This window comes from Telopea speciosissima, unplaced genomic scaffold (genome assembly GCF_018873765.1).
Source record: "Telopea speciosissima isolate NSW1024214 ecotype Mountain lineage unplaced genomic scaffold, Tspe_v1 Tspe_v1.0107, whole genome shotgun sequence".
NCBI lineage: Eukaryota > Viridiplantae > Streptophyta > Magnoliopsida > Proteales > Proteaceae > Telopea > Telopea speciosissima.
In genome coordinates, this window is record NW_025317443.1 from 87,235 (window position 1) to 102,500 (window position 15,266).

Genomic DNA, 15,266 nt, shown 5'->3' on the forward strand with positions numbered 1-15,266 from the left:
AATGTTAGGTATTTTCTTACAAAAAAAATAAAAAATGTTAGGTATTTTCTTACAAAAAAAAAAAAAAATGTTAGGTACTTAACCAATACATCAAGAGGTCTAAAGCAAATGAAACATGTTATATCAAATCCTTTAACCTACCCCATACTAGGCTGGCCCAACCTATACACTAGATCAAATCCTATTATGCACATAACAATACCCTAATATGATTATCCCAACTAACATAAATTCATGTCTTAAAAAACAAAAAAAATTCAGGTTCATCCACATCTGAATCGGATCAGCTTAGTTCGAGTACTTTTTCGTTCATATGTGTTGAGTTAGTTTGTAATACATTGGACAATAGAGCCAGACCCTTAAGAATAATTGGGGTGTCATTATTCCCTCTGCCCTTTATTGTATCACTATTCCATGAATCCCATCCAACCACCACACCCATGGATTATGAGATTTTCTCTTTAAGAAAACTATGTCCTTGTTTTTTTTTTTTGGTAATGGGAATTTCATTGAAAAGGGAGGCAAGATACACTCAAGGCCTCCAGATTACACATCTCAGAGAGCCAAGGAGAGGAGTTTGGCCACAATGTCTCTCTTGTCAAAGACACTACCTTTCTGGCTAGGGAGTGGGCAACATTGTTCACCTCCCTAGATTGTTACTAATTTTAAAGGAGAGAAGTTCCCTGCATGAGAAATAGGGGCCACGCCCAGACACATTGGAGGGCGGAAATGACCAATGGCAGAATTTTACCCTCAATGTGCCAACCTGTGTGCTCTAATTGGCTGCCACACACGCGTGGTACCCACACTCCCATGCAGAGAACGGTTCCCTAATTTTAAAATAATCAGGTGGTTATATAGATTGATTATCCAAAAAAGCGGTTATGAACTTGTGATCATGAATCGTATGAAAATGTTGATCTTTGGTCATATTTTTTTTGATAAATCTTTGGTCATATTTATTCCTAAGGGCCTACGAACATAAGATGTGTGGTACTTGGGGTGTGTTTGGTTAGAAAGAAATAGATAAATTAAACCAAGGGGGATCGTTGCCACGCTATGTGGTCGTACACAAACGCGAGGCTAATGAAAACGTGCACACAAGACATCCAATAAGGGAGAATTTTTCATTTCAGGTAGGGGCAGGGAGGTCATTTCTCCCTTCCTATTTCTGGGCGCAGGTGCCACGTAGCCTTCCTTTTCCCTTAAACCAATGATGAGTTTCAGTTTATCTCTCTTCTTCTCATTATTTTTTTTCCTTTTCTTACCAACCAAACATAACGTAAGGCTCTAGATGACTAGATCCAGAGTCGCAGACCAAGACAAAAAAATCGCGACACTTGGGAGTATTTCAGTCATTCCAAGAGTTTAGGGTATTTCTAGTCACTTCTTACAAACTCAGGGATAATTTGCGTAATTCGTCGCTGGCTATGGCCCGATACTAACCAACGGCGAGAGAGAGAGAGAGAGAGAGTGTGTGTGTGTGTGAGAGAGAAGGCTTGTGCGAAGTGAAAGGAAGCGAGAACCGACCGGGGGAAAGAGAGAGATTGTAAGCAGAGGGAGAAAACCGTTGGTGTTTTTATAATTTCGAAATCTCAAATACTCGTTACTATCCGTTTTGTCTCTTTCCCGCCATGGTGGCTCAGGTGGAGAATAGAGCTTCCCTCGATCTGGTTCAGAAGACTAAAACCTTGATCTGCGCCCTCAATCTCATTTCCAGAAACCTCCCTCTACCTCCCGAGGTATTTGACACTGTTTGCTCTATCTACCTTAACGAGGATGATTCCGATAACAGTACGGAACATGGCATCACCGTTGAAGCCCACAATAGCGATGGCAATCGCCTCTCCGAGGATGATTCGGTACGTATCCTCTCGTGCTCTTCTCGCCTTCTTTTTTTTCCTTTGGTTCAATTGGATTGTGTTGTTTGATTCGAGCGATGCTCTAACCATTGCTTTGTTCTGTACTGCGTTCCGTTTAGAATCGGGGAGCCCTAGAAGGGCCTAGGTTTTCTTCTAGAGCTGCCCTGATTCTTTATGCACGATGCTATTGCACGGTGCATGGTGAGGGACGGTCTCGTTGGCTGTTTTCCTTCGCTTCTTGTGGGGTAGAATTCGAGTTTGATGAGAATGGGTGTGCTTGTATTTTTTGGCCATTTCTGCTTTCCTTTCTCTCTTCCGTGTGAAATCTTTGACTGCGTGTTTTCTTTTGAAATGTCTGATGGGTACGTGGAATATGCGGAGATTAAAACATCGGTTTTGTTTATATTAATGTTTTTGGTAGATTTTGTAAGTTGGAGGGTAGGGGTGAAGAACATGTTTTCTGCCATGTTGAAATTTTCGGGTTAATGGAAAATTATCCTTTTCTGGTTTTTGTACTAGTTTTGGTTGGGCGCGGGCAAACCCATTCGAAAGCATTGAAGCTATGAACACAACTACATACGTGACTATTTGCAAAAATTTGCCCCTTTAGATATGATGAATACTGTGATGGATTCAATTCCGGTTACCGATCACAGAAATAGATAACGTCTTTTTGGAATTTGGATATTTTGTAGGGATTTCTAACCAAGAGGATCTGGCAACATCACTATTCCCTTGTCCCAATACTTCTAGGGTCAGCCACATGAATCCTGATCCTCTGTCCCATTCTATCACAAGTAAAGTAAATGAGCTTTCGACTCCCAACCCCCCTCAACCACCCTTGGCCGTCCTCTCCTCTTGGAGCTGGGATGCCACCCTGGCAGCCCTCTTGGGCTGTACCCCTAGTGGCCTATGGGCCCTCGGTAGGATCTGACCCAAAAAAAAAAAGTAACTGTGCTGAAGTGTCAATCCATGTGTTCTTGGGATTGGATGACAAAGTTGAATGAATCAGCCTGGATGACTCAAAAAAAATGTTTTGGAACACTTGTTTAAATGATAGTTTTTGTTTGGTTTACTTTGTTGTCCAAGCATGGTATTTCATTTTGTGAATCAGTTAAACCTCTTTTAACATCTAACGTATCTAATGAACATGAAGTGAGGACCAATTTGTTTAGATCATTGTTGTCTTCAAGGATATATGACACTAATTTACTCTGATAGTGTTGAATTAATTATTGTAATATTTGATTGGTCTCTAAATTTAAAATCTCTATGGACCTTTATGTGGCAGAGTGGTCATCAGATTTTTGATGGAGGGGCTTTAATTACAGAATTTGAGGAGGCACTGGTGAAGCAACGTCCAAATTGCATGTCAGGTTTAAAGTTGAGGGAATCAAAAGAAAGTCGTTTACAGAGCCACATTCAGCACCGTTTAACTGAGCTTGAAGGTTGCTTTTTTTCTGCTAGCCTGTTATGATTCTCATATCTAGGATTTCTATTTGTGTGTTCATGGACAACTTGAAGCGTATTCTCTTGGCTCTTGATGGCTAATCTTCTTTTGAGTGTTGTTATATTTCAACTTGCATGTGTGCTTACTGGCTACATTTAGTAGGATGGTTGTAGATGAAATTATTAGGCTCTTTATTTTAACATGGATGGAAAATATTCTGTAGATCATTCAGCTAATTCTTATGGTTGTCTTCTGGGTATTCAGGAAATATATCTTTCCTTGTGTTTTTGTAGTTAATAATGAAAATTCAAGCTATTTGATATCTTTTTCTTCAACTATTGGAAGAGTTAAGGGATGCACCATCCAATGAAAAGGTCTTCTGAATGGAAGTTATGGTCATCCAATTGGGCTGATATTTTGGCAATAGAGATCTCCTGGACAAGATTCTCTGAATATTTGACAGAATGCTATTCCCATTTGTAGACAATGTTTAGGTTTACTTGCACTAAAATCTTGATTTCTATGCTGGTAATGGATGTATGCTTTGGCAAAGTATCTTGCCAGGTTTTGATGTGCTCCAGTTGATGCTCTGCGCTCAAGTTTTGCTGTTTCTGCAGGATGTTTGATCTGGATTAATCTTTTGCTGAGCAACAAAAGTCAGACAATTTATATCGAATATGGTTCTCTAACTTTTACTGGACAACCTAGCTTCAAGAATGGAAAAACAAATTTACATCGCTTGCTTGGGGGAAATGTGAAACCCTTTCGCCATGTCTGACCTCCCTCTGGTGGCCCTGCCCATCGGTTCCTCCCTCCCCCAACCCCCCACCCCTCCAGATCTCTTCTGCAACTCTCCCCCCTCCCTCCGTCTCCAGTGTAAAAACCTGGAACTCTCTTTTCAAGCCTGCCCTTTCCTCTGCTAGGGAGGGTTACCCTCTCCACTTCGTCCCACCTTCCATTGTTGGTGACAAAATTGTTGGCCTCTTGACACTGAAATCACTAAATGAATGAACTGTTTGGTAGGTCACTTCCTTGGGAGCAGACCTCCCTTTAATATTGTGAAGTCGTCTCTAACAAAGCAATGGTTAAACCATGGATATTTTCCTCTTAGAAAATGGAGTTTTCATTTCCAAATTCTCTGAAGAAGATGATAAATTGAAAGCCCTTGAGGGTGGCCCTTGGCATGTGGGGAAAACCCCTATCTTCTTAGGACACTAGGATCACCAACTGCAACTCAACAAGGTCGATTTCCACTCCATCATAGTTATCAAGGCGGGGAGGCGACCATGGCGTTTTAAAGGTAAAAAATCAAGGCAACACCGCCATGGCGCCCAAGGCGTCTAAGGCGACCAAGGAGCTTGGACCCTATGGCGTTGCCATGGCGACGCCTTGATAACTATGCACTTCATACCTCTGTGGATCACATTACCAGGTCTTTCTCTCCTCTTCTGGTGTGAAAAGGGTCTTAGCATTATCGGCTCAGTCGTCGGCAAACCCCTTTACTCCGGTAAGAGAACCAAAAAGATAGATAGGTTGTCGTTTGCTTGGATCTGCGTTGAGGTCTCAGCCGATGCTCTTCCTCCATCCTCAGTCACTGTCATGGATGACGAAGGTTTCTCTTTCCATCAGAAGATACACTTTGAAAGGCTTCCGGGCCAGTGTTTCCTTTGCAAGGCATTTGGACATCCAACCCAAGCCTGTACTCCCAAGTTCCCTACTACTACTGTGTGCAATGTAGACCCTGCTGTGTGTGATGAAGACCCTGTTGTGTGCGAAGTTGATCCTAAATCTCTTTCGTCGAAGGTCCCTGTGGAAAAAGACTCTGGCCACTCTTTTTATCCTCTGCCTTTGACCATTCCGGCAGACCCTGCTTCCTGTGGGCCTAGCCGTGGCCGGAGTAGAAGTAGATACCACTGATCCCGTCACAAAGAGTTCCCGGCTTCAGGCTCTCTCCGAGGTCCTCCTCCATCTAGTCCGTTGGTCCCTCTATCGGCTACCGCTGGTCCAAATCGAATCACCATTCTCTTGTCCACTGGTCTTTGCAACGATGTTGCTATCCCAACTCCTGATGAACCAACCTCTGATCCTCATCTCCCCTTCCAATTGACCTGTCGCCATCCTCTGCCAGTCTCCCCTGTTCCTCATCAGACTGTCCAAGCCCCCTCCCCTTCCCCTTCCTCTGCGCATGCTCTTACTCCTCTGACTTCTCCCAGCCTAGCCCCATTGAACCCGGGGATTACCCACTTTCTCAAAGGTCTATCTAAGTCCTTTCTGGGCCCTCGATCCTCTTTCTCCCCATCCTCTCCCTATCCGGCTATCCTATCGTAACCCCATTGGTGAGTCCCTCTAACGCTACCCCTGTGGTCCCTTCTCCCTCTCTAGCCCGGCCCACCTCCCAATCCTCTTTGATTAATTCCTCTAACACTACCCTGTGATTAATCTTGATGGGCCTCATAGGCCTGATCCTTTTTGCCAACTGCCCCTTTGCTTTAACCCATCCCTCCCAGCCCACCCTTGTTTGGGCCTAAACTCTAATATCGGGTTAACCCCCTCTATGACCCAGTCTTATGCCCCCCGGCCCTTAGAGTCTTTCGTTGTCGTAACCAAGGTATTAAATTTCGTGATATATCGGTATCTCAGGCCTACATATCCGAAATATGGCGAAATTTCGCCGAAATAGTGCATTTTTTCTGCAATATTTCGGGAGTTCATCTCGGTGGGTTTTTTGGCCATATCTAGGCCTGATACTTCATGGACACCCTTATTTAAGCTAAATAAACACATTTAAACCTTCATATTGCAAAAAAATGAACTTAAAGTGGTGTTTTGGGCTTGCACCCTTGATTGACAGTATACGGTTGCCGACCCTAATGTATATAAATAGTTAAATACAAATTGATTAGGCAGTTAAAGACATAAAAGAAATTTAAACAACCTAATTAAAACTCATAAGACATAATTCATAAATCATATTCTCATAAACTCCATAATAGTCAATGACTCAATAGTCAATACTCAATAGCTAAATAGTCAATACTTTAATAGGCAATACACAAAGTCACAAGTCACAACTCACAACTCACAAGTTCACAAATCAGTGAAATCACAACTTACAACTTATAACTTACAACAGACAAGACTAACAAGACTCACAAGTCACAACTCACAAGTGCTAATAATAGTTGTTGTGCCTTCTTGGCTCAACCCCACTCATGGCTCACTGGAGTCGACGTCCATTGCTCTCTGTTTGAAGGACATATGTGGACTACGGTATAGTTTCGGAGAAGTAACGAGTATAGCTAGCCAAAAACAGCTTTTGCCCAGCTCTCGGTTGATATTTCGATTGTTAGCTGGCAAAATATGGTATTTATAACCATGGTTTAATGAGTCATGTGAGGTCTTTTGTAACATTTCGGCGATATTTCGGTATATCGCCGAAATGTCCCGAAATGTTACGAAATATCGTCGAAATTTTGTCTTTTTTGGTTTCGCCTTCACATCTCGCCTCGGCCCTACTGAAATTACAGAAATTTCGCGATATATCGGCAATATATCGTGAAATTTTGTACCATGGTCGTAACCCCATCTCCCCTCCTTTCCCAAAATCCGCCCCTACATCGCCTACGCATGAAATGTCCAGAAAAGATTTTGCCTCTGAGCTTGGACATCAGAGACCATGCCCTATGCCATGAGCCTTTGGATCCGGGATAGAGTGTCTTCGTCGAGGTTGGTGTTGGTTGTCTCCTGAAGTCCTTGTATTTGTCCCTTTCTTTAGTTCGCTGATTTTGTTGGGGCTCTTCCCCTCTTTTGCTTGTCCTGGCCTTTTTTGGTTGGGCTTTGTTTCTGGCTCTTGCTGGTTTGTTCCCTCTCCCTCCCCCCCTTTCTTTCTTTTGGTAATGAATTTTTAGTCATCCAAAAAAAATAAAAAATTTACTGCTTAGCTTGTACACTTACATGATATTTACCATCCCATGCTTCTCAATCAAGTTTCTGTTGAGTGTTGTTTTCTGGCATCAGAAATGTTTAAATTTCCCAAACACAAATATGAAGTGCATACATTGTTTATTTTTTATGCTAATGTGAAGTATCAAAAATGTATGTTTCCACGTAGAACTATATGTTCTTTGTTTTCCAGGTTTTATCTTGGCATTTTGTTTCCAAAGCTAACTTGGACATTATAATGAACCAGAGTTTCCTTCAAGTAGAGGTGAAATCCTGCAAACGAAGTGCTTGCTTGAGCTCTATGGGCTAAAGGTAACCTTTAATTTAAACTTCTGTCCACTCATTCCAACCCTCCCCCCCCCCCTCCCAAAACAAAAAAAAAAAAAAAAAAAAAAACGAAGATACATGTTGATCTTTCTTAAGTCTAATTTTCTCTTATTCAGCAAACAAAAAGAAGATACATGTTAATCTTTCTATTAATCTAATTTCCCTGATTCAGCAAGAGACATGCTGCGTATTGCAATTCAATCCCCCTTGTCCATGCTCTTGTTGATCTCATAAGTATTTTTATAGTTGAGAAGCATTGTTAACATCCATAAAAAGCAGATGATTGCAAATGAGAAACAGACTGTACGAGGTGTTCTCAACCAATTGATGGCTACAGTATCACACCATTACAGCTTCACCTATTGCAATATGGTAAACCTAAAAAGAAAAAAAAAAGGTCACAAAAAAGGTGTTGTTGCACTATGGTGAACTTCCAAATAAGGTTCGAAATTTGGCGAAATACTGCCAAAAATTGCTGAACTCAAGAAACTGAAATGAAATGATTATCAAAATTTACCAAAATTTTACAGAAATATTTCGGTTGTGGCTGAGGGAAAAATGGGGACGAAATCTGAAATTTCGAACCTTGCTTCCATATTGTACCTTTACAAGAACTGGGCTTGAATGCTTTATGTGATGGTGTTTTTTGTTCTCCAACCCTTTTCCCCTATAAGGACTGGAGGGATGACATGGGTTCTGTCCTTATGGCCAAGGATTCTTTTTCTACCAGCTAGCAGAGTTGCAAAGCAAGGTCCGAACTGATGTGAATTTAGAGTATTGGCTGCGTGAGAAATGTGCATATCCTGAGAAGCAATTGTTCGATTGGGGAATGATGCGATTGTGTCGCCCTTTTATCATGTATGGCGTGGCAGATGCTTTTGCAATGGAGACTGATGAACGTTTGCGAAAGAAACGGGATGCAGAGGTTAGTGGTACATGCATTATTTCTTTTCCCATGGATTCTCTAGTACTAAGGAGTTTGGCTAGGCTCCAATGGAAGGAGTTAGAGCTGCTTTTTGATTGGTTTCAATTAGGTCTTTCTTGTGAAAATTTGACCTGCTTAAACAAGATTGAGTTTGTAAATAATCTGATCTATCATATTCTTTTGGATGGTGAAAAAGAGTTTGACAGATCTATATCTTGAAATAGGGGTGTCAACCAGTCGGGCCTTAATCGGTCCTGCACAGCTGAAGCCCAAGACTGAAACTAACCATTTATGTAATCGGTCTGCAAATCCTAAACCGAAACCAATAAATAAACAGTCGGTTAGTATTCAGGCCTAAATGTTGATATGGAGGTGTCAACCAGTGGGCGAGCCTTGGCGCAACGGTTAAGTTGGGATATTGCAACCATCAGGTTGTGGGTTCGAAACATGGAAACAGCCTCTCCGCAGCACGGGGTAATCGGTCTGCAAATCCTAAACCGTAACCAATAAATAAACAGTCGATTAGTATTCAGGCCTAAATCTTGATATAGGGGTGTCAACCAGTGGGCGAGCCTTGGCGCAACGGTTAAGTTGGGATTGTAACCATCAGGTTGTGGGTTCGAAACATGGAAACAGCCTCTCCGCAGCACGAGGTAAGGCTCTGTACATTTGCCCCTCCCAGACCCTGCAGTAGTGGGAGCCTCGTGCACTGGGATGCTCCTTTTTTCAAGTAATCAGTCCTTGCTGTTTATATGTGTGGAAGTGTTGGATTCCGAGGTATGATGGTCTGAGATGAGAGAGACGTGCGCACCTAGTTTGAGGCAGAGAGGAGCTCTTGCAGGTACCGGTTCTTCTCCACAAGCTTGCATTCAAAGAATTTGTGGAAGGTTTCATGCTTGAGAGTGCTGTCGCGGGTAGCCGAACACATGAATTCTGTGCTGCTTGGGAAGACAGACGTGGTTGTTGGCTGTGGTGTGTGTTCAGGCCTTCAGGGTTTTATATATTTCATAAGAGAGTGTTGGTCTGCCGTCTGAGTGATTAGGGTTTTGAAAGGGGAAGGGGTGCAAAGTCAGAGAGACCAAGTATGGCAGAGGAAGATTTGATCTGACGCATTGAATCCTATCCCAGCAGGGGACACCGGAGGGACATGGGGCTTGGAGGAATGGCGAAGAGGCTGAGGCTGGATGTGGTCTATGAACCCCCGTCTGACCCAATTGCCTTCTTAGGAACCGGTGAAATTCCATGTGTTTGCTTATAGCCGCTGAGAGAGAGAGAGGGAGGGAGGGAAGGAGGGACGGAGGGAGACCAACCAATTAATTAAACAATCAGTCTGGTTTCGGGTTTATACAGTCGATTCCAGTTGGGTTAATCAGTGCAGGCCTGGTTTTGGCACCCCTATCTTGATGGTTATAACCATTGTGCCTGCTCTACTTTTGTCTGGAGAGAGGTTACTATTTACTTGGAGGGATAGTAGTGGCTCCTGCCTGGCTATTCCCATGCATATTATGGCTGTGAAATTGGGACTATGAGCTTCATCCAACCCAAAATTACATAATCTTTTTCTCTTCCTCCTAATATTTTATTATGCACTGCTATGAAATCTCCTTGCTGCAGAGGTTTTCAAGGGTAGAGGAGGAAGAAAAGAATCTAATGGAGACCCAAAAAAGGAAATTTTTTGCAGACCTTCTTAATACAGCTCGTGAGTTTCAATTGCAAGCACAAGCTGCTCTGAAACGCCGGAAACAAAGGAATGATGGGGTTCAGGCATGTATTTTTTTGCTTTCTCCGTAATCTGGTTTTTATGTTTCTCATCAAATTGTTAACTCTTACATGTCCCCTCCATTGTGCTATGCTTGCAATTAAAAAAAAAAAGGTTAGAAATTGAAATACTCTGAAATTGGATGATTTAGTAGTTTATCACTTATCTTTTCAACGTTTACCTACTTGCCAATCCTTCATTACCCTTAGTGATGGGATAACATCAAGGAATAGCAAACAATTGAAACATTGATGTCACAAAGACTTCTACAGTGAGATATGTTTCTACCATTTAGAGAAAGTAGACTTTTTTATTGGCAGTATTCATGTCTTTATGAACTTAATAGATATTTCTCCACCTTATAATATTAATATTTTTGTTGGAGACATTGAAATAATAAAATAATAGATATTAGATAGTGAAGCTCCTGAGATATTCGTTCCCAAGGCATTAAGGAGACAAACTTATTCACCAAAAAAGAGAGGGTGAGAGAGAGGGCGGGGGAGGGGGAGGGGAAGACAGGAGAGAGGGAATAAAAGTGCTTACTTTTCACAGAAAGTAAATAAAACTACTAAATGGTTTTTAGTATTGTTTTTTCTAATCCTATAATGGAAGGAGTCATTATACATTTTCAAATTTCATAACAGGCATGGCATGGAAGGCAGAGGCAACGTGCTACAAGGGCGGAGAAATTGAGGTTCCAAGCACTGAAAGCTGATGACCAAGAAGCGTACATGCGTTTGGTGGAGGAGAGCAAGAATGAACGACTGACAACGCTTCTAGGGAAAACCAATGAGCTTCTTGTTCGTCTGGGAGCTGCAGTTCAAAGGCAAAAAGATGCCGAACATTCTGATGGCAAGGAATCTCTGAAAGGCTCAGTGACAGACAATCCTTTGCATTTGTCTGCTTCTGAGAGTAAAACCCCTGGGGATTTGCTCCCTGATGAAGACATAGACCTGATTGATTTAGATTCTGATCACCATGTCAAGACAAGTGATTTACTTGAAGGCCAGAGGCAGTATAATTCTGTCATTCATTCGATTCAGGAGAAGGTAAAGAACAAATCCTTACTGTTCTGCCTTCTGTATCTTCTTAGGCTTTTAGTTATGTTAGACCTTTGTGTTTCATGTATTTAAGCTTTACTTCAATGTGCTTTTTTATTACTTTGTTTTCTATTGCATTGTAAGAAATGGAATAGCAATAGAATTGAGCATTGAGTTTGCAAAACCTTCATGGCCGTCTAATTGGCATTGCATTAATATGAATAACTTGGCAAAACAGGAGGCTGAGAGTAATTCAAGCTTTACTATGATGTTAGCTAGTAAAATTAGGAATAAAAAAAGGCAATAAAAAAAAATTTAGTGATCATTTGAATAAGATATGACACTGGTTGATTAAAAAGGGTGTACTCAGTACATGAGGCTCCCGCCACTGCAGGGTCCGGGGAGGTGTTAGAGTTGTTAGTAGATATGTAACAGGGGTAGTTTGGGAACTAGACTGTGGACTAGTTGCCTTATTATGTATTTTATCTTTTGTCTTTTTTTACCTTTTACCTCCCTAGGGAGATGGATGTAATAAGTCATTAGTTCTATTTAAGTAATATAGAGTGTGGAGAAGTCTCTCCTACACACAACAAATTCAACTGAAATATTCTCTCTTGTTTCTCCTTGTCTCCTCCTTCCTCTCACCTTGTTCTTCTCTTCTAACTAAACCTAAAATCTAACTTGGTATCAGAGCTACCACAGGTTTGAGAGTCGCATTACTCTTTTTTTTCTCTCATTCTTTTCCTCTCTTTGGAATCCGAAAGCTCAAGGGATTCCAAGGAGAAGGACCCTATGTAAAGAAAGTTTGCTGAGATGGTCTGAGAAAGGTTCTACACAACCTATTTCAATGATGGATGAAGTTATTTGAGCTGCTTTGAAGGTTCTATGGAGTTTTGAAGACAACTAAGACTCAGCTAGGGCTTCCGCCAATTCTCTGTTGCAGTCCTTGTTTCATCTGCATTTCAGCATGTATTTGGACCATAAAGCAGCCCACTCTTCTTCATGCCTCTTGTGTCCCCTCTTGCTGGTTGCTGAGTTCTTTTGAGCATAGCTCAGTTTCATGAACTGCTGTTCTGCCCAGGTAAAACAGAGACTGCTACTAGTTGCTTGTGTTTTGCCTTTTGTGTAATATGGGCTTTCTTCTTGCTTGTGGGATGATTATGGACACCTCTAGTGAGGTCTTGGAGCTGGTTTGAGTGGATTCTCCTTCTTGGAAAGTGTTAGGGTGAAGTTCTGCCCAATTTTTTTCTGGTTTCTCCTTGCTGGAATTTCAGTTTGGTGATTGGACTCTTCTATTTTGGGTTGAGTGTGTACTCCCCAACTGCTGTTTGTTATCTGTTTTATGGTCAAGTGTTCCTTCCCATATAATATGGTTGATACAGCTACATCTGAGCTTGGTTCGGCTGCTTCACAGCCCCCTCTCACAGCTCCTCCAATTGTTTATGAGAGCACACCTACACAGATCTCCTTTGTGAAGCTTGATGGTACCAACTATTTGGACTGGTCACACTCTGTGAGGCTTTCATTGAAAAGCAAACGGAAACTGGGGTACATTACAGGCACTATTACAGCCCCAGAGCTTGGTTCACCTACCTATGACCAATGGGAGGCCGACAATTCTACAGTCATGACATGGCTGATCTTCTCTATGACTCCTGAGATTGGACGAAGGTTTATAAGAAAGGAGACTGCCAAGGCAATCTGGGACAGTGTTTTATAGACTTTTGATAGAGTGGGTGACTCTGCCAAGGTCTATTAGCTTCACCAAAAGATTAACTCCATGAGGCAGGGTGATAGGACCATTTCTGAGTACTACAATGCCTTTCTTGGCCTTTTGGAAGAATATGACCACTACAGGGATCTCCACTTGAAGGACCCAGAGGATGAGGCTAAGGTATATCAGACTCTTGAAAAAGAGCGTGTCTTCACTTTACTTGGTGGCCTGAACCCCGACTATGAGCCCATCAAGCTTCAGATCTTAGGCTGGTCTCCCTTTCCTTCTCTTAGTCAGGTCTGTAGTTACTTACAGAGTGAGGAGACTCGGCGTGTTGCTATGGAGCCAGCTTCAGTATCCACTCTTGAGAGGTTAGCCCTCAACTCCGGTTCTTCCAGAGACACCCATGGAGGTGGTAGAGGCCCGGGGCCTACCCGAGAGGTAGCCAATACAGTGGAGACAGTAGGTGCCAGTGGAGTTGGTCGGGACCGGCTTAAATGTGATCATTGTGGGAGAACTGGACACACCAAGGATAGGTGTTGGTCTCTTCATGGCCGTTCTCTTGGCACACGTGGTCGTGGTGGCTGTAGAGGGGGAGCTCGAGCTCACTCTGTGATAACTAAGGCAGATGCTATACAGGATGACTCCACCTTTATGGAGACAGTGGTTCGCCGGGTCATGTCACAGCTTAGCACATCTTCTATACCTTCTGTAGCCAGCTCCTCATCATCCTCAGCTTTACAGGTCTCTACTTCAGCCTCTACTGTAGCCCAGTCTTGGGTCATTGACTCTGGTGCCACTGACCATATGACTCGTACATCCCATAATTATGATTCCTATACCATTTGCTCTGGTAAGGATAAAGTTAGAATAGCTGATGGCTCCCTATCCTCCATATCTGGTAAGGGTAGTATTCCTGTCACCTCATCTATTTCTCTTACTTCAGTTCTTCATGTTCCTAACCTTACAGTTAATATTTTATCTGTGAGTCACTTGACGAAATCTTTGAATTGTTGCGTCACATATTTCCCTTCTCACTGTCTTTTTCAGGATTTGGTGACGAAGAGGATTATTGGTAGTGGACGTGAAGAGCAAGGCCTTTATCTTTTTGACCCTTTTTTGCCCACAGCTCAGTCTTATGTGTGTGGCCATACTGATAATAGTTCTGTGGTGTCTGTTATGTTATGGCATCGTCGTCTTGGCCATCCATCTTTTGTTGTAATGAGGAAACAATTGCCTCACTTATTTTCTTCTGTTGCTTCTTCTCATGTTTTTCAATGTGAACCATGTATGTTTGCCAAACATTGTCGTTCCTCTTATCCATACCATTGTAATAGAACTGCCGCTCCTTTTCATATTGTGCATACTGATGTTTGGGGACCTTCCCCTACTACCTCTTTATTTGGTTGTCGTTACTTTGTGTCCTTTATTGATGATTTTTCTCGTGCTACTTGGACTATTCTTATGAAACATAAAAGTGATGTTTGTGATGCATTTAAAACCTTTTATCAGATGATTCTTACTCAGTTTGACACTCGGATCAAAGTTGTTCGATCTGATAAAGGGGGGGGGGAATACATGTTTGGTGGCCTCCAAACCTTCTTTACTGATAATGGCATTCTCCATCAGCTAGCATGTGTTGACACACCCCAACAAAATGGGGTTGCTGAGAGGAAGAATCGCCATTTATTGGAGGTCACCCGTAGTCTCTTGTTTGGTATGCATGTCCCCAAGACCTTTTGGTCTGTTGCTCTTCTCACTGCCTCTTTTCTCATTAATCGCATGCCTACCAAACTTCTTGATTTCAAATCTCCCTTGGACATCTTATCTCCAAAGGTTTCTGCTTTCTCTCTTCCCCCTAAGGTCTTTGGTTGCGTTTGTTATGTGCATATAAACAAATCTGCCCGCACTAAACTTGATCCCAAAGCCCTCAAGTGTCTCTTCCTTGGGTACTCTTCTACTACCAAGGGTTACAAGTGCTACCACCCTTCTTCTCGCCGGTGTCTTATCTCCAAGGATGTCACCTTCCTTGAATCTGTTCCTTTCTTTGCCCCTTCTCAGCATCCTCTTCAGGGGGAGAAGTGTGGAAGTGAACAGGCTGTTGATTTCCTTTATTCTCCTGTCCCTATCTCTCCTTTTATGTTTGACATTGGTACACACAAGACTGTGGATGTGGTTAATACTAGTGATCAATCAGATGTGAATACAGAATTGGTGGTTGAAAGTGGTCCTAATAAGGAGAAG

The 15,266-nt window shown here is 42.3% G+C and overlaps 1 protein-coding gene across 1 annotated transcript; it reads left to right on the plus strand.

Moving 5' to 3' along the window:
• Positions 1-1,459: 1,459 nt before the first annotated feature.
• On the plus strand, positions 1,460-11,485 carry LOC122647648 (probable ATP-dependent DNA helicase CHR12). Its single transcript, XM_043841007.1, has 6 exons — positions 1,460-1,862; positions 3,154-3,310; positions 7,502-7,566; positions 8,312-8,506; positions 10,121-10,270; positions 10,913-11,485. Exons 1-6 carry the CDS (start codon positions 1,635-1,637, stop codon positions 11,399-11,401), a joined length of 1,284 nt encoding a protein of 427 aa, XP_043696942.1. The 5' UTR covers positions 1,460-1,634; the 3' UTR covers positions 11,402-11,485.
• The last annotated feature ends 3,781 nt before the right edge of the window (positions 11,486-15,266 follow it).